This window comes from Leopardus geoffroyi, chromosome C1 (genome assembly GCF_018350155.1).
Source record: "Leopardus geoffroyi isolate Oge1 chromosome C1, O.geoffroyi_Oge1_pat1.0, whole genome shotgun sequence".
Classification (NCBI taxonomy): Eukaryota; Metazoa; Chordata; class Mammalia; order Carnivora; family Felidae; genus Leopardus; species Leopardus geoffroyi.
The window spans coordinates 146,603,201-146,622,977 of NC_059328.1; the positions used below are offsets into that span (position 1 = coordinate 146,603,201).

At 39.7% G+C, this 19,777-nt stretch overlaps 1 protein-coding gene across 5 annotated transcripts in view; it reads left to right on the plus strand.

The window, feature by feature from the left end:
* Positions 1–19,777, plus strand: part of GPD2 (glycerol-3-phosphate dehydrogenase 2) — a 141,739-nt gene that overhangs the window by 112,308 nt on the left and 9,654 nt on the right. For all 5 annotated transcript variants that reach the window (XR_006712892.1, XM_045479883.1, XM_045479882.1 and 2 more), the window contains exons 9-13: positions 2,731–2,924; positions 16,218–16,352; positions 16,635–16,810; positions 17,332–17,463; positions 18,383–18,541. Coding sequence is in view for 4 of the 5 variants with exons in the window: in XM_045479883.1 (XP_045335839.1) it covers positions 2,731–2,924; positions 16,218–16,352; positions 16,635–16,810; positions 17,332–17,463; positions 18,383–18,541 (796 nt within the window). In the remaining variant the exon portion in view is untranslated. The remainder of the gene's footprint in view (positions 1–2,730; positions 2,925–16,217; positions 16,353–16,634; positions 16,811–17,331; positions 17,464–18,382; positions 18,542–19,777) is intronic.

Below are 19,777 nucleotides of genomic sequence, written 5' to 3' on the forward strand. Positions count from 1 at the left end.
CGTACAGACCATCACCACAGGTGCTCTCCATTTTCAAACTTTAGTGTGACCTTGCAGAATTAATCCTTCATAAGAAAACAAACGTTTCCCTAAGGGAGAGTATGAATTAGGTAATTTAGAACTGATGAAAGGTATTTCCAAGTGGATTCTTAAATTTTTATACCATTCATTACTAGCTTTGTCTTCCCTCTGTGCTTGTTAATTTTATGTTTGACACATATGTCTTCACTTAAGCAGTTGATTCTCTACAGGATCCAGTTATGCGTGTGTTGGTAACCATCACCTTCACCCTTTAAACTGCTTTTATTGCATTGGAAGGTTTTAAAGGATTCAGTAGCTGTGCTTTCCTAATAGCATTTCATGTCTAGGTTGTTGAATATAATAATTTTATGCAAAATTTTGTCGGGTTTATTGAGTTACTTAAGTACCTCATATGATATCTGCTCTATAAAATGATCATGCATAAAACATACCAACATATAATTTGTTCCTTAAATGTTAGGAGATACAGTTTATTCTTTTGTTTCAACATGGTACTGTTTATCAGATTGAAAGCTTGAACTCTGAATGAGTTAATTCCCAGCCCCAAAGTGACTGATTTAATGTAAGGGCATATTAACCCAGGATCAAATCAGTTGCTTACAAACTACGTAATTAACTAGTGTCTTTTAAGATTTTTTTTTTTAAGAGAGTCTTAGGAGAAACACAAAGAAAAAAATATAAAATATTCGATACTTACAGTTTTCAATATATAAAAATGAAAGTAAAATTATTTCCTTCAACCCTGAATGAAGATGAAATCTTAGCTGAAGGTTTAAATGATTGACCCACTTCTGTGATGCATTTTGCGTATGTTAAGTAGGACTGTGGCCCGCTCTCTCCGTGTCTCTCACGGATCCTGTAGACAGTGGTTCTTTCTACAAAGGCTCTGTAGAAATGGCAGCATTTCCGGTACTCAGTCACGGCTCAGTCAGTTAAGCATCTGACTTCAGCTTAGGTCACGACCCCACGGTTGGTGAGTTCGAGCCCCATGTCGGGCCCTGTGCTGACAGCTCAGAGCCTGGAGCCTGCTTTGGATTCTGTGTCTCCCCCTCTCTCTGCCCCTCCCCTGCATGCTTGCTCTCTCTCCCTCACAAAAAATAAACATTAAAAAAAAAAAAAAAATGGCAGCATTTCATGGGACTCATGGGTCTTTGCAACAAAAGCCTTACACTCTTTGTGGTTTACATAAAGAAGATGCATATGCTAAGCTGACTATAGATTTTTTTTTTCAAGTAATTTTGTAGCTCTTTTTTTTTTTTTTGAACAAGTTGTATGCCCAACATGAGGTTTAACTAAAGACCCCAAGATCAAGAGTCACGTGCTCTATCCACTGAGCCAGCCAGGTATCCCTAGATTTCTTTTTCATGAAATAAATTATTGTTATTTACTTTTAAGCACTTGTTAGGCCCTCACCCTTATACAATTGAATCAATGTGAGGTTTATTTTTTAAGTTTTTTCAGAGGAATGATAAACATAAAAAGTTTACGCTTTTTTAAAATTTACGGGTATAGGAGGGACTTCTTGAAATTTATTTCAACCAAATGGAATTGTGTTTTCTATTTAAGAAATTTCATTAATAGAAGCTGAAAATGCCTTTAACATTGGCTTGCTATGAGAATTCAGTCAGACCGAAACAGCTCTCTGAAGATTGGTAGGGCCTAACTGTTTGAACATGACACTTTAAGATCATCCCGCCCCTTTTTCAACTTCTCCAAATTTCTTTGAATGGTTCATGAATGCATGAAAACAATAGTTTCTGATTAATGAGACAACTGGACAGGTTTTGTTAATATTTCTAGTTGCTTATTATTTCTGGTGTGTCTTATAATTTGGTTTTAAAATATTAAGTATGTGTTAGTGAAAATTATTGACTCATATTTGGGGAGATTTTATGTAATCTGTCAAAAGAGGCATCTTCGAACCTTGATTTAATAGCATAATACATTAGCCTCCTATGTCTGTTTAAAGATTGTCGTTGCTAAGATATTCCTCTCCCTTTTTTGACCTTGCCCTCATTCACTGTTACTTATGTAATAGTAGAAAACCCAGCCCTTTTCTCATTGATGCCCTTCTTGAGATTTCTATAAAATTGAAGTAAAGTAAGAAATTTCATATTTGGTGAAGTGGTGTAAGTTCATCTAGGTACAAAGAAGTAAAGAACTTTTCTGATCACATTTTAGTTGCTAGAAACTTAGAGCCTTCACTTTTCTCACGTACTTCTGAGACCTTCCACTGAAAGATGTGTCAAATGTCAAATGTCCAAGGAAAATACTTTTCATTGACTTGAAAAAAGGTTGAAGAGCAATCCTTAATTCACCATCACAAAAGGAATTACAGACACTTATCCCCGCTGACATTATCTGATGTGAATGGTCCAAAGAATATAAAAACCCAAACAATTGGAAAGTGAAGTCCACTTTCTTAATTAACCTTGCGTTGTTGAGATGGGGAGGGCTGGTTGCGCTGAGTTTTATTATCACACATGCTCCCTTCTTTTTCTGTTACCAATATTATTTTTTTTTTCTTTTAGGAATTTCTAGGCTAGAGTATTGGCAGTTAAAGTAATAGTTCATGTGTTTCTTGTTTGCTTCTATGAGAATTAGTGAATAAAGTAGTTTTTTAGACTGCAGATTAAGGATTAAACTTCTGCTAATTTCAGAAATATGTAACCCTTCTTTTTACATCAGCCCAGAGAGCATGGGACTGCTTGACCCAGCAACCAGCGATGGGCGAGTAATTTTCTTCTTACCCTGGCAAAAGATGACAATAGCAGGCACTACCGACACTCCAACGGATATTACACACCATCCCATCCCTTCGGAAGAAGATATCAATTTCATTTTGAACGAAGTGCGTAACTACCTGAGTTGTGATGTTGAAGGTAACTTATGCATTCCTTTGAGTTTGTTTTCCTTCTTTTCTATCTCCCGGCCCATCCCAGCTCTTACTGGTAACTGCCACACCTAAGGTCTGAGTCCTCTTCACACCTGACTCTTCTGTACTGATCACTTCTTCTGGAAGATTTATGGGGACCAAATTATACCACAATGCGAAGCAGCTGCTTGGTCCCCCCCCTGCTTTCTACATCCACACGAACCTCACGCAGTCATTTTCTGACCATCTCTGATGGCTGTACACAAGCCATACGTGAGCTCTAAACACTCGTGCTCTCTGAGAAGAGCATGAAATGTTTGTATTGCAACTTAATTTCTAGAGTTCAGGAAGATCTGATTTACAGATACAGGATATCATTAGGAAATAATTAATCAAAAAATGAGAGGATAGAGCTATATAATCTGAGAGCTTCGTGAGCTTTTCTATATGAAAAGTAGTGTTGACAGTGGATTTAACTAAGTAGGATAGGTATGCTTTTTTATTTTTTTTTAATTTATTTTTTAATTTTTTTAAATGTGTATTTATTTTTGAGAGAGAGAGAGACAGATGTGAGCAGGGGAGGGGCAGAGAGAGAGAGGGAGACATAAGAATCCAAAGCAGGCTCCAGGCTCTGAGCTGTCAGCACAGAGCCTGATGCAGGGCTCAAACTCACAGACCGTGGGATCATGACCTGAGGAGAATTTGGAAGATTAACTGACTGAGCCACCCAGGTGCCCCAGTATGCTTTTTTTAAATTGAAAGAGCCAAAGTTAACTTCTTTTTCATGCTAACCAGGGCATACTTACTTTTAGTTTGGATGTTAATAGTATTTTCTCCACTGCTTATATATAATGAATATGTTTTATCCCAGCTAGTTCCTGAAGTTTCCTAACATTGTCCTTCTCTATTTCCTATCTCAGTTAATAGCCTTATCATCTAGTCACCCAAGCCAGAAATAGCATGCTGGCCTTTTTTTTTTTTTTTTTAATAGTCTTAATTTATTTTATTTTATTTTTTTTTCTCTTTTTTTAAAAAAAAAATTTTTTTTTCAACGTTTATTTATTTTTGGGACAGAGCATGAATGGGGGAGGGGCAGAGAAAGAGGGAGACACAGAATCGGAAACAGGCTCCAGGCTCTGAGCCATCAGCCCAGAGCCTGACGCGGGGCTCGAACTCACAGACCACGAGATCGTGACCTGGCTGAAATCGGACGCCTAACCGACTGCGCCACCCAGGCGCCCCGGTCTTAATTTATTTTAAATGCTTATTTATTTTGAGAGAGAGCAAGGGAAAGGCAGAGAAAGAGGAGAGAGAGAATCCCAAGCAGGCTCCGCCCTGTCAGCACAGAGCCCAATGCAGGGCCTCAACTCACCAACCGTGAGATCATGACCTTAGCCAAAATCAAGAGTTGGACACTTAACGGACTTAGCTGCCCAGGCACCCCTCTCATCTTCGGGGATTCTTCCCTTTGCACATTCAGTCCAGTTCCTATCTGTGCTCACTCTGCAGTACCCTGTAAATCCCCTCTCACTTCATTGTCCTGGTCACGCCTATGTCACTTCTCACTCAAGCAGCTGCCCTGGCCTTCTAACTGGCTTCCCAAGGTCAGGTCCCCATTCCCACCCTGTCTCACCCTTCCATCAGCACCCTCTTTCTGAAACACCATTCTCACCATCACTTCCCTGCTCAAAAACATCCCTTGGATGTTCCTCATTGACTTTCAGAGAAATTCTAAGCTATCTGGCTTGGCTCTAAACTATCTCTAAGGCTCTCCACAACTTGTCTTTGCAGGTTTATATTCAGACTCCACCTTTGTGCCTTCTGTGGTCTTATCACCTCCAAATCAGTTCGTGCACTTTTCAACCTCATGCTTTGTTTAGGATGAAACCTTGCTCTGGGATGCCCTTTCCCCCACCTTCTCATTTTGACAAAATACTATTTCCACTTTGGAAACCACCAAACTTTTGTAGAACGGTGGTCTAGTATATCACAATGTTATATATAGGCAGGAATCTAAGGTGTATTCTCACTTGCAGCTCCTTGAGGGTAAGGATTCTTTATTCAGCCCACAAAGCTTGTTCTCTATCTGGTATGCCCCTCAATATGCGGTTGAAATGAAATAAATTAGTAATAGGTGTTTTCAGGGTTTTTGATGCTGGTAGCAGTTTGAAAATCTTTTTATATTAAGGTAGAAATTTTTAGATTTTGAAAAATATATAGTCTTCATCTTTTTGTGTCAGGAATCTTCTATAATGTTGGCTTCAGTGGAGGACATACAAAGCCACAATTTTCTTCTTGATGTGACTCACTAAAGCCCATGAATCCTTTTTCCCCAAGGGATTTTTTATCATCATGTGATCACACATTTATAAACAAGCAAACTTCCTTAAAAAAAAAAAATTGTTCAGGGGACTCTCCTGGTTTAATTGAATGATCCACATTGTATAGAGGTAGTTTCTTCTGATTTCAAGTAATGGATACATTTTAATTTTGAGTGACGTCTCTTTGGGATCTACAATAATGGTACAGGTATATTACACACTCATAACTGAAATGTGTGACTAATGTCTGTATTCTCACACACTCATATACACGCACAGTTATTTGGGAAATGGTCATGCCTTATTTAATATCCATATTTAAGTATTCAAAATGCAATGTAATTTTAGCTAGATACTTTCTTTTGAAATCTAGGAGGACTTTCATCTGGATATGATTGTATTTTTTTTTAACGTTTATTCATTTTTGAAAGACAGAGACAGAGCATGAGCAGGGTAGGAGCAGAGAGAGAGGGAAACACAGAATCTGAGGCAGGCTCCAGGCTCTGAACTGTCAGCACAGAGCCCAAGGCGGGGCTCTAATTCACAAACCGTAAGATCTTGACCTGAGCCGAAGTCAAGACGCTTAACCGACTGAGCCATCCAGGTGCCTCTGGATATGATTGTGTTTTAATGTATAAATGATTATTATTAACGAATCCTGCTACATTTTGCATTCACCTGAGTACCATATTAGCTAAAAGTGGATTGATATTGGGCCCTAAGAGCAGGAAGTTTGGATTGTCGGAGCAAGAAATAAAATTAATTCAAGAGCAGAGAGCTCTTTGTTGACAGTTTCCAGCTTCTTAAAGTTCAAATGCAGTAAGATGAGAAATCTAACTGCTTATATGTGCTGTGAGGCTGGATATACTGGAAACAGGTGCAGGTTCCAAAAGGCCGCTGTGCCCGTGTTGTAGGTGGGGATTTCCACCAGTGAAATGAGCCTTTGGGCTGTAGCAGAGACTGAATCGTGTACCCCCTCCACCCCCCACTTTCTTCTGTGAATGGACAGAGGACTTAGCAATACCTGCCGGGGCTTGGTTGGTCTGTAACTTCTTGTCACTTAGCATGCCTTTTGTTAGTCAGGTTACTTGGTAAAAGTAACAAAGAGGGTTTTTTTTTTGCCAGTTGTGATTTTTGGTAAAAGTGGCTGAAATTAATATCTAAACGGTGTACATCCGGCCTTTTCTTCTAGCAGCCTGGGGACTCTTGAGATTAAAAATTCTCTAAGCAGCAAATACCTGGTGTGAAAGCAAAGGTGACAGCCGTTTCACATACTTCATTTATTTCCCTGTGCACACCATCTATCACACCTTTCCGACTTACCAACTTATTCTTTTTAAAACAATTAATTCATAATGATTCCTTATAGTTTGTTTTCATCTTTGTTTCTAGTTGACCGAAGGTCTCATATGTGAGGCGTTACCCTCACTCTGGATAGAACGCAGTTTGCTAATATATGTCTATGTCTTAAAGTGGAGACGTTCAAGTTTGTTATTTTTTCCAAGGAATTCTGGTGCAATTCGATATCTCTTCCATCCTGATGAAATGGAAGAGAGAAACTCAGCTTCAGACACTACCCAGTTATTTGGCCACAGGCTGGTGCTGTGCACGTATTTTGATCTCTCCGTTTGTCTGTAAAGGGTAATGCATGCTTTATTTTTTAAAACCCTACAATTCCTGAGCACTTTTCTACATGCAAGACACTCTACTGAGCACGTCGCCCTCATTTTTTCTTTGGTTCCTCATGACAACCTTACGAGATGTACCCTGCAGTTCCTATTTTATGGAAGCAGAAACCGAGGCCCCATGACTTGAGGCTTCCTAGCCCCCAGTTTGTTCGTGTTGGAGCCACGATGAGGCCAAGTCAGTCCAGCTGTAATACTTGCACTGCTAAGTACCGCACGGTACTCTCGCTGGTAGTCCCGGGTTTTATGATGTGGTATTATATCCACCAGGGAGTGGATTAAGTCTCTCAATTCATTTCCTGGAAGCTGCTAGACACTTGCAGAATGATAATGACCTTTGCTCTAGACTGGCCTTATTTGGATCTGAATGTTAAGCTAGAAGAGGTGTCATATCTCATAACTAATCCCTTGGGCCAAGCGGTCTTCTCTACAGACCTAAAAAATAAAAAGTTTGTTTAGATCCTAGAGCCGTGGTTGTGACATGTTTTGCAGTCACCAGGGTTGACATAATCAGCTTAAAAGGATTTATTAAATGGATGAATAAGTAAAATTCTGACAACTCTGAGGAGTATAGCCTCCCCAAATGGCTATATCCTTAAGGAAGGGGGGAAAAAAAAAGTGTCAAATCTTAACACTCCGTGCTGTTCTCAGCAGCTGCCACATTTCTGCAAAACACGTCGCAACAATTCTGAAAAGCATTTTGCCTGTTGGGAATAAGACCATGTCTTCTTTTACGATTTCGAAAGCTTTCCATTCACAGGCTGAATTTTCTAGATGACTTGTTTGTTCTTTTCTGAAATGGGGCATTGACAGTTGTGCGGTGCCTAGCGGGGTTAGGAAGAAAAACGATCTTTTGAAAAATGTATCATTAAGTCTGCCGTGTAGAGGTTAATCAGAAGGATGCAGTGGGGGAACCAAGCTCTGACTCAAAGGGATCGAGCGAGACAGAAGATTTGCCGAGCGCTTTATTCACGTAGTCTTTCTGGAGTGCTCCTTCAGGCAGCGTCTTTAGTTGTACACAGGTTCCCACACACGCAATTAGTAGTGTTTATAGATTGCCGGTTATTCAATTAACAACCAAGCTGGCCGTATCAACTCGCTGCAGACCTGCCTTTTCACTGCCAGAGATTGTACCAGGGTTATCAACTTACACAGGCTTGGACGTCTTCCAGCTGTTTAATTATAGTGTCACACGCTTTGCTTTTTCTAGTTTCATTAGTTTATAAATGTAATATGGTATCTTATTTCTGTGATTAACACTTCATTTCAGCAGGTTAAACATGCTGGTAGAGACGTATTGATTTCTGACACTATTTCCCCTGTGTTCATTTAGATATTTTCACATGCTTTTTATTGATTCTTTTGGAAAGCGGCAAACATGAGAAAGAACGCCCCAGAACGTGTGGCTAAATAACTCACGTGAAGCAAAACCACACATTTAGCTCTTAATGGTCACATCCTGTGGGCTTCATTGTCTATTAATTTTTAAAACAAACCCTTGTCTTGCCAAGGTTTTAAGAGTAAAAATATTCATTATAATTTGAAACAATTACACAGCACTTAGTCGTTTCAGCCAGCTGTGAAAAATGTCTATTTAACTTTATTATTGAGAGTTTACTCTTTATATATTATACATGCTAAATGTATAATTTACATTGCATTGGGATTGCATATAAATCCCTGCATTGGGATTGCAATAAAAATAATTCTCAAACACGATGGTAAAAGGACTATTTTATTTTGACAACACCTTTTCTGAAAATAGTGCCAAGTACTTTTATACACCGTGGAGGTACGTAGGTTTTGTAACATCTGGGCATTTGGCACTTAAAAAATCAACCGAGTGCCATCTGGGTGAATCGGTCTAACAAGTGGTGTTTAATGAGGACTGTTCCCAACTTTAACAGTAGTGTTGTTTCCTGTCATCTTGTTTTATTAAAGCACTCATTTATGTTAAAAGAGACTACCCGATTGTTTAAATATATAGTCATTAGGTACTTTATTTACAGCCTGGGATATTGGCTCCGAGGCCCAAATATATTATTTCTTTTGATTTCTGTAACGTCACCTGTTCTTGCTTGACATGAGAAGTTCAGAATGTTTTAATATGCCGCTTCATATTTATTGATCACTATACGTGACCCATACTTGATGGAGTATTTGGGGTGCTGGGAAATATTAGAATTGACATTGCTGAAGACTTTCAACCTGGTGGGAAAAATGAAACAGTAATGAAATATGGTCTAGCTATCCTGGTAGTAGGAGAACCAAAAAAAATCAAGATGAATTTTTGAGCTCTGACGCATAAAGGCCTTGGTTTGAGTTATCTTCTTCACATATCATACCTTGGAGAATTTAAAGTAGGGTGATATCCACTACTTACTCTTGGCTGCAACCTGAATGACAGAAAGGATTTCTGGGTAAGAACTTGAGGGTAGGAATGCTTAATTTGGTAAAAATATTTTTCATTTCTCAGTAACTCATGAAATGAGTAGGAGAGGAGGATACTCTGAAAGGATAAACGTGGAATATGTTGGGACAGTAAAGTATTTGCGGGGAAAGCACACTATTATAGCAGATTGTATTCTCCTGAGCCAAGGAAATGCAGTCACATTTCACCGAAAGGATGCTCAATTACAGTTGTGGGCAAGGTGGCCCTGTGGAAGGTCCCCAGCTTGATGATCTCCCAGGACCAGGCTGAGGTCTACTTATTACTTGGGGATTTTTATTCTAGAGCTGCCTTGTGTAATGGCATGGCCTGTGCATATGCATATCATGTGGAAATTTCATTTTTAATTAGTTAAAATTAAATAAAATTTGAAATTCAGTTCCTCAGTCACACGAGCCACATTTCAGGTGCTTAATAGCCTCATGCAGCTGGTGGCTAGCAAATTGGACCTTGTGGATAGAGGACCTTTCCAGCATTGCAGAAAGTCTAAGGAACAGTGCTGTTGTACAGAATCTAGGAGTATTTATATACACTTTTAGAGAAGGAAATACTCGATTTAAGAGAGTTGCTGAGTCTGTATTTTTTTGTTATATAAAATAAATTTATCATCTTGTTAAAAAACAAAACAAAACAAAAAACCTCCAGCAGTAAGAAGGCTCAAGAGGTGATGAACTCAGTGATTCTGCGATGTCTAAGGCACAGGGCCCTTATTTCACTTCACCTTCCCACCCTCCAAGTTAGCTTTATCCTGCGGTTGTTGCCTCTGTGGTTACAATATGGCTGTAGCAGTTTCAGGCAGAATTAAAAGGTATCTTAACGATTCTCTATTCTGTCTACTGCTTGTGAATCTCTTTCATCAGACAACTTTAATTAGGGTTTGTTTAACAAAGTGCAAGGTTTCCACTGTGGGTGAATAGGTGATAAGGAGAGAAATATGTTAGTTCAGTTGGTTGCTGTCTTTTATACAAGAGGTTAGAATTCATGTTTTGTGTGTTTAACTATGCTCTGCCCTATGGACATAGATTATACCGATGTCCCTGACCAGTCATTACTTAATTCCAGTGGTGGAGAGGTACAACCACTTTATCCTTCAGCAGGAAATAGCATTTTGCATAATCCACAAAAATCATTAAATCTTAAGTTTGAGAGAAAACTTGGGGCACCTGGGTGGCTTAGTCAGTTGAACATCTGACTTTGGTTCATGCCATGATCTCACAGTTTGTGGGTTCGAGCCCCACGTTGGGCTCTGTGCTGATGGCTTGGAGCCTGGAGCCTGCTTCGGATTCTGTGTCTCCCTCTCTCTCTGCCCATCCCTGCCTTTCTCTCCCTCTCTCAAAACTAAATAAACATTACAAAAATTAAAAAATAAAATAAAATAAAAAGCTTGGGAGAAAACTGATAGATAGCCTGATCCAACCACTCTCTGGTCTAATACTGTAAAAATCCTGCAGATCATAAAGACTGATTCATATTTTAAATATGATTTAAAATTTGATTATTTATCTTACATGTATCTTTTAAAATAAACTTAATCCTGGGGCGCCTAGGTGGCTCAATCAGTTAAGCATCTGACTTCGGCTTGGGTCATGATCTCAAGGTTTGTGGGTTTGAGCCTCGCGTCAGGCTCTGTGCTGACAACTCAGAGCCTGGAGCCTGCTTTCGATTCTGTGTCTCCCTCTCTCTCTGCCCCTCCCCCACTCTCCCTCTGTGTCTCTCTCTCCTTCAAAAATAAACATTAAAAAAATCTTTTTAAATCAATTTAATCCCAACTTTATCTGATATAAGTCTGAGGTTAAAAAGCTGAACGCTAAGATATAAAGTAAATTAAGTTTCCTAACACATTATGAACTCTTTTGGTAGTGTTTTCTTTTTTTGAGTATCAACATCAAGAGTAAGGATTAAAAATGATGTCAGTATACACATTGTTTTATTTAATATTCCTCTATGAATGAAAACCTTGGATATTTTAGTTTGGCCTTTTTGTTTTCAACAACGCAATTTTACAGATGTGTTTTTCTGGCTGATATACCAGAAAAGGCAAAGAAAAAAGAAAAAAAAGGTAAAGCATTTGCACAAAGAAGATTTGCATATGTTACAGATTTACTCTAGAGAGTCTCATTTTCCATCAAATAATTTTAAAACCAGTCAGAGGACTTTAAAAGTTGGAGCCAAATTCCTGATCAGTGTGGCTACCTAAGGAATTTCACAGACACACGCTGCAGACTTTGTGGTGACCACAGTGACGTTGTATGTGGTTGGCTAAGGTTTATTTTTGACTCAGAGGGCTATTTGAACTCTAATGGAAAATAGTGGTAATTTCCTAGTTAGGGTTTTTGTAAAGATTAAAACATTGCATGATTTGTGTTGAGGTTACACAAGACTTTTGTGGAATTGCGTGAAGCAAGAATTAACCCTCATTCCATGGAAGCCATCAGGATTAAACCTAATGAAGAAATTACACATATCAGAGGGGCAGGTTTAGAAATGGAATCCCAGCATTCAGACTCCCTTAGGTCTCCAGTTAACAAGACTGGAAGCCTTGGGCTTTCTGCATCAGTATGTATGTATGTATGATGTATGTATGTATGTATGTATGATGTTTCTTCTTTCTTTTGCATCCCATGTTTAGATATGGATTTGATTAACCACCACTGTAGACGTGTACGGGTGCCTCTTCTTTCAGATTATAGTCGTGTTAAGATTGTGACCCTCAAAAAATAAAAAAAACGAAAAAAAAAAAAAAAAAGAGTGTGGCCCTCAAGGAGCTGTATTAAATCATGCCAAATTTACCTAGTTGAATTTGTCTTTACCAGAAATCTGTTTTTTCCATTTGAGATAAAGATGGAGGGATTATCTATCATTCAGTATAACTTGTTTTTAATTTTTTTAATGTTTATTCTTGAGAGAGAGAGAGAGAGAGAGAGAAGAGAGAGGGAGGGAGGAGGGGCAGAGAGAGAGAGGGAGACACAGAATCCAAAGCAGGCTCTAGGCTCCGAGCTGTCAGCACAGAGCCTGATGGGGGGCTTGAACTCATGGACTGTGAGATCATGACCTGAGCTGAAGTCGGACGCTTAACTGACTGAGCCACCCAGTTGCCACTCAGTAGAACTTGTTTTTAGGGTCTTTCTCCTGTACTTGGTTAGGCACTTTGTAAACAATAATAATAATAATAATAATAATAATAAAATAATAATTAGACTATTCCAATCATTTCAAGGAGTCTTTGTAGCTCTTTACATAAAGAGTCTGCTGGATATTTTCTAAATACTTTTCAGGTAGTGCTGTGTATAAACACAGGAGGTTCACTGTACAAGGGCACGCTACCAAGCATTGAGTGGGATCTAAAATCACGCTGTCCAGTGCTCATAAAAATGTGCTCCCCTGAATGAGAGATTTTAATTTGAACTAAGGCTGGGGATGGCATGGGCTGTAAGGGCCCTGAGACTTCTGTATTATATGTAAAATTCTGTCTTAATCTTCTGAGACTTGAAGTTTGTCAATTTTTCCTTTTGTCTTGATTTTTTAAAAAAATTATGATTAAATATATATATATATATATATATATATATATATATATTACAAAATTTATCAGTTAGACCATTTTTAAGTATACACTTCTGTGGCATTAAACATATGCATCTTTTTGTGCAGTTATCACCATCATCAATCTCCAGAACTTTTTTATCCTCCCTAACTCTGTACCCATTAAACGTTCACTCCCCATATACCACCTCCCCACCCCCTGCTAATCACCATTCTACTTACTGTCTGTATGAGTTTAACTACTCTAGGTATCTCATATGAATGGAAGCATACAATATTTGTTCTTTTGTGAATGACTTATTATACTTAGCATGTCTTCAAGGTAGCACGTGTCAGGATTTCCTTACTTTTTAAAGCTTAATAATATTGCATTGCATGTCCAGACCACATGTTATTAGCATTTTTTAAATGCTTACTTACTTTTGAGAGAGGGAGAGAGAGAGTGGGTGCACAAATGGGGTTGGGGCAGAGAGAGAGGGGGATAGAGTTTCTGAAGTGGGCTCTGTGCTGACAGCAGTTTCTGATGTGGGGCTCGAACTCACGAACCATAAGATCATGACCTGAACTGAAGTTGGACACTTAACCAGCTGAGCCACCCAGGTGCCCCTAGACCACATGTTATTTATCCATTCATCTATTAGTGGTCACTTGGGTTACTTCCATATTTCGATAATTATGAATTATGCTTCTATGAACGTGGAGGTGTACAAATTTTCCCTGCTTTCAGTTCCCTGGGGTATGTATGTACCCAGAATTATAATTGCTAGATCATGTGGTGATTCTATGTTGAACTTTTTGAGGAAATGCCATGCACTTACTTTTAGTTGACTGCAGCATCTTACCTTCTCGTCGGCAATGCCCAAGGCTATCCCACTTTCTCCCACAATTCTCGCTCAACATTCGTTATTTTCTGTTTTTTGTGATTGGTTACAATAGCCATCCCCATGGACGTGAAGTTGTGTCTCCTTGTGGTTTTCATTTGCATTTCTAGTGGTTGGTGATGTTGAGCATCATTTTATGTGTTCATTGGCCAGTTGGAGATCTTTGGAGAAATATGTTTGAACATCCTTTGCCCAGATTTCATCACATTGTCTCTTTTAGTTATTGAGTTTTAAGAGTTCTTATATATTCTGATTACTAACATCTTGACAGAGATAGAATTTACAAACTTTTTTTTTCCTATTACATGGGTTACCCTTTCATTCTGTTGATAATGTCTTTTGATGCACAAAAGTTTTTAATTTTGAGAAATCTGTTTTATCTCTCTGTTTTATTTTCTTTTTTAGCCTGTGCCTTTGGGATCATATACAAGAAATCATTGCCAAGCTCCCTGTCATGTAGACCTGTATATATATATTTTTCTAAATGCTGTATCATTCTAGCTTTTATGTATAGATCTTAGATCCACTTTGAGCTTATCCTTCTGCACGTGGATACCCAGTTTTCCCATTGTCTTGATGTTTGAAAGACTATCTACAGTCAACTTTTCAATAGCTGGGAATGAGATGAAGGAGGTAACACCTGATCCCAAGTCATGGTAGAAGTAAAATCACACTTACTCTTCTTAAAGCATTTTTGTTGTTGTTGTTAAGTTTATTTATTATTTTGAGAGAGAGAGAGAGCAGGGAAGGGGCAGAGAGAATGGGAGAGAGAGAATCCTAAGCAGACTCCTCACTGTTAGTGCAGAGCCCAATGGGGGGCTCAATACGGTGGCTCAATGTGATACCATGAATCATGAGATCATTAAGAGAGAGAGAGAGAGAGAGAGAGAGAGAGAGAGGAAGGGGCAGAGAGAATGGGAGAGAGAATCCCAAGCAGACTCCGCACTGTTAGTGCAGAGCCCAATGGGGGGTTCAGTATGGTGGCTCAATGTGATCCCATGAACCTTGAGATCATGACCTCAGCCAAAACCAAGAGTCAGACACTTAATCAACTGAGCCATCCAAGAACCTCCACCCCCCCCCCCGCCCCCCACTTACTCTTCCATTATCCAGGAATAATTTAACTGGTTTATGAAAGTAAGTGCAGAAGGACCAGGTAAGCATTCACTCCCTCATAGTCTATATCATTTGGCAGCTGTTGGACTGGTACATGAGGTCATCTCCTTGATGTGTAGAGTGGAGAAGAAAGGGGCTAAGCCATTCCTAAAGCTGATCTGGGTAAAGAAGAGTGGATTCTGAAAACTCTGCCCTTGGGTCTCTGCCCATGCCCCTCACGGTGCATGAGAACCACAACTAGGCTACTCTCCTTAGCCATCTTTAAGTTCAGTAATGAGTGCTCTGCAACAGCTAATTCTATTGTAAATTCCATGAATTCTTGGTACAGAGTGGTGATTGTATTTTGATAGAGACAGTACGAGAAATTCCATGGTATCTTGAATATTTAAAGACCTTCCATACACTGTAATACAAATATTGCGTGCCTATACTGGGAGGAGCCAGTATACCTGTTTTTGTGACAGTTAAAAAGATAATGGGATGAGAGAAGAAAAAGGGCATGAAGACTAGTCAAAAGTTGAAAGATGGTAGGTACATTTAGTGGGTAAGAATATGAACTTTATAATCGGGAAGAACTGGGTTCTGATGTTCTACCATTTATAAAATGTTTGCTTTGGGCTAGTTAAACTTTTTCAGGTTCTTTTTTTGTTTGTTTTGTTTTTTGTTTTTCTCATCTGTATGGTGAGCATAATAATAACTGATGTTATGGGTCTTTGTGAGATGAAATGAAATGAAAAGTACATATCAAGTGCTTTGACAAGGCTAAGCCTACTCTAAATGCTCAATAAGAAGTTAGCATTGATGAGGGGAGATAATATCCTGTTACAGGCTTGTTTGTTTACTAAGGATCTTTGTCCTGAGAAGAGATAGCTAGATATATTCTAGGAGGAAATGTAACAAGTCATAAATCTACTGGTTTGTCTTTGTTTCTACTTTGTTGTTGTTTCTTTCAGCTATTTTAGATTGCCCCCCCCCCCACGCGCTGAGGGCTGCTAACATGTTTCTTTTGTTTCCTTTTTAGTACCAGTGTCCCCCCTCCGTCCGTCCTCCCCCCCCCCCCCCGCCGTGATTTTCAGGTTCTTCGCTTTTTTTCATGGAGATTATCTTTGTCACAAAATAATTCTTCGAGTTTTTGCCGTACTTATCCACTCACTCAGTTGTTATCTTTAAGGGCTTCTTCTCCCTTTCAAAGTGTATATCCCTGTGTTCCTTTTACTGAATTCTGCCCTGCTTATTAACTATGCCATAGCTTTGTTGAGCTATCGTTGAGGAATCCTATCAACCTTTACCATTGATTCTTCCCAGTGAGAAGAGGGGATGTCCTGGCAGCATGGAGTGGTATCCGTCCCCTTGTTACAGATCCCAAGTCTGCAGACACTCAGTCCATCTCCAGAAATCATGTTGTGGATATCAGTGAGAGCGGCCTCATCACTATAGCAGGTATGGGATATTACCTTTGTTTGGGATGTGCTTCAGATAGGATCGCGAGTTAAATTGCCACACCAGAATCTCCCTTGATGCTAATGAACAGGGATATATATATATATATATATATATATATATATATATATATATTTATGGTTCTGAGTAAAGTCTTACACATTGCTGCGCCATATTGGTTATAAACAACAGGTGAATCTTGGTGGTAATAAGTTGGTAAATGGGTAAGTCTGAGGAAAATAAGGGGTGGTAGCCTAATGAATTCTTCATCGAATTATGTAGGTGGGAAGTGGACAACGTATCGCTCTATGGCAGAAGATACCATAAATGCTGCTATCAAGACTCACAATCTGAAAGCAGGGCCAAGCAGAACGGTTGGGCTTTTCCTTCAAGGAGGCAAAGATTGGAGCCCCACACTCTATATTCGGCTTGTCCAGGATTACGGCCTTGAAAGTGAGGTGGGTGTGCATCGTTCTACCCTTTACCTGCGCTCACCGTTGCCACTAACAGAACTGGCAACCAGGAGGCCTCCCCGATTTAGAATTTCCTTTTGCTGGGTTTGTTTCTGTCTGCATAACGATGGAAGTGAACTAAGGAAAAGAGCTGAAAAGGCAGTGCCCATACGAGTTTCTATTTTAAAATCCGGAGTTTCTTTGGTTTGTTCTCCACAGACAGAGCCTCCCACATTTTTCTGTCTCGAGCCTGAGGAAGGCAGTTCTTCACAAGTGATATTGCGGGCAGAGCGAAGCCGAAGCTTCATCCGTCACTGATACAGTGATACATGTGTGGCAGAGTTAGTGCTGGCCTAAGCATTCAGAGCCCAAGTGGTTTCCTCCCACAAAATCAAAACCTAATACCCTCCTGGAACTATTAGTTACCGGCTGTGAAAAACTGACAGGATAAGAGTGTGCAGTTTTTGCTCTGTGCCAAGAAGTATTGGTATTCAAGGTACCCGCCTGTTGGGGTTTTGTTTCCCTAGGTTGCACAGCATCTGGCCGCCACCTATGGGGACAAGGCTTTTGAGGTGGCCAAAATGGCAAGCGTAACCGGAAAAAGGTGGCCTATAGTGGGAGTGCGTCTTGTGTCAGAATTTCCATACATTGAAGCAGAGGTATGTGAATGGCCGTGTGGGAATTTCTGGTCTGCCCTGGGATCCCCCTCACCTGCTCATTTTCCATCTCCTTTAAAACTTCTGTGTAGCTACGTTTCAATGCCCACTTGCCAGCCCAAACCGTTATAGCGACACGTCTGCCCGGCATAGATCCTTACGTTTATAAACTTAAATTCTGAACTGATACTGAAATGGTAACAATCAAAAGAATAATAGACAACACGGTATGGATTTGTGCCTCCTCCACAGACCCATCCCACCCGAGCCTTCTTACTTCACAGCTGTTTGCCCCATCTGTAAATCTGTAACTCTTCGAGTTGTTTCCACTTGTGTGCTGCCTGATGACATATCCTGATATGGCCCTTCACTTCTCAAAGATTGAAGCTTTGTTTCTCATCAGGTTTTTACATTTTGTGAAGCCAGAGGCCGCGCCTTATTTATGATTCATTGTACTTTAAAACATGAATGTCCAGTAAGCCTTTGCTTGTTGATTGGATGCAGGCTTTCCATCATCTGCATACTCTGAGACAGAAAACTTTGGACAGCTAAGGAGAGGAGACCATACTGTTTAATATTCTTTGCCTTGCTGGTGACATAAATTAGCATCCATATTAAGCACTAGCAAAGAGGAGAGTGATTACTGTGGATGGTAAATGAGAAAGGATGCAGTCTGCATGTTTGGGCCAGGTTCAACTCGGTAGGAAGGCATTAAGTCTTTTCCGCTTTGTCCCAATTTGTGAACCTCCTTTGGCAGGCAGATGGGGAACCTATATGATGTCGTCATTTGTCTCATGCCTGCTAGAGAACCAGAGTATATAAAGAGCAACGTCACTTCTCTGTGAATTTTCTTAAGTGAAATTTTATGTCTTCTTTTTAAGAAAAAGCCTAAACTAATAATTTTGCTTTAATTTAAATTCAGGTGAAATACGGGATTAAGGAGTATGCCTGCACGGCAGTGGATATGATTTCACGGCGTACTCGCCTGGCTTTCCTAAATGTCCAGGCCGCAGAGGAAGCCCTTCCCAGGATTGTTGAACTGATGGGCAGAGAACTGAATTGGGATGATTATAAAAAAGAGGTATTATATAGTGGTTTTTAAAACCCTAGTTCCTATTATAAAGATTTTTATTTTGGGGTGCCTGGGTGGTTCGGTGGATTAAGCATCCCACTTTGGCTCAGGTCACGGCCTCACGGTTCATGAGTTCAAGCCCTGTATTGGGCTTTGTGCTCAGAGCCTGGAGCCTGCTTTGGACTCTGTGTCTCCCTGTCTTTCATGCCCCCTCCCCCCCCCACTCACTCTCTGTCTCTCTCTCTCAAAATTAAATAAACATTAACAAGTTTTTTAATAAAGATTTTTTTTTATTATTTTATTTTAGAAAGAGGGAGAAGAGTGCAAGGAGGGGAAAGGGACAGAGAGAGAGACAGAATCTCAGGCAGGTTCCATGCTCAGCACAGAGCCTGACATGCACCTGGGATCATGACCTGAGCCAAGATCAAGAGTTGGATGCTCAACGGACTGAGCCACCCAGGTGCCCCACCACAGCTCCTGTTGTAGCATGTGATGTCTTGGTCTGTTCATAGAGGCTAGCATGGTTTTCAATGGTAACTTTAGATTTCTTGCCAATTAATATGTGGGAGTGTGTTTTAATATTGCTAGGTCTTAGGAAACGGCAAAGATATTCTGGTTTCAAAATGTGTTGGTTGATTCTGGAAAATCCCTTACAGAGAAAAATACTCTTAAATTTGGTGGTCATAATTCCTGAAAAAGTAGGATAATAATGATTGTGGGTAGAACTTTTTCTGGTTTCCATTGAAAACACTTTTAGAATGTAGTCTATAGTGAAATTCACACTTTTGCAAATTGGCCTTTGGTAGGAAATAGCGGTTTTACTGCCTGACCACTAAATACTTATTGATTTGTGTCATTTGGAATTTTATATCCAGATTAAAGAAAGAAAGCCAGTGATGCTCACATGCCCCCATGTACTACCCTGGGCTTGTTGATTATCATGTGTTTTAGTTAAACCCAACTAGTATAATATGCAGAGGCATTTTTGTGTATTTATTAAAAAAATACACTTTCTGTACTCATTGGTTCAGTCCCTTTCCCCTCAGCCTTCCTTGAACCCATTTCATTTAAGCTTGTTGTTGCCACTTTGCTGTAGTAGCTGTGATCACACTTCCCTATGGTTTCCATGTTGTTGCTCAGTACAATATACTCGTGAGTTCTCGGTCCTCCTGTTACCCATGCAGTTAGTGACATTGACAGAGTTGATTCCTCCCTCCTTCCCAAACTACTTTCTGGAACCCTATC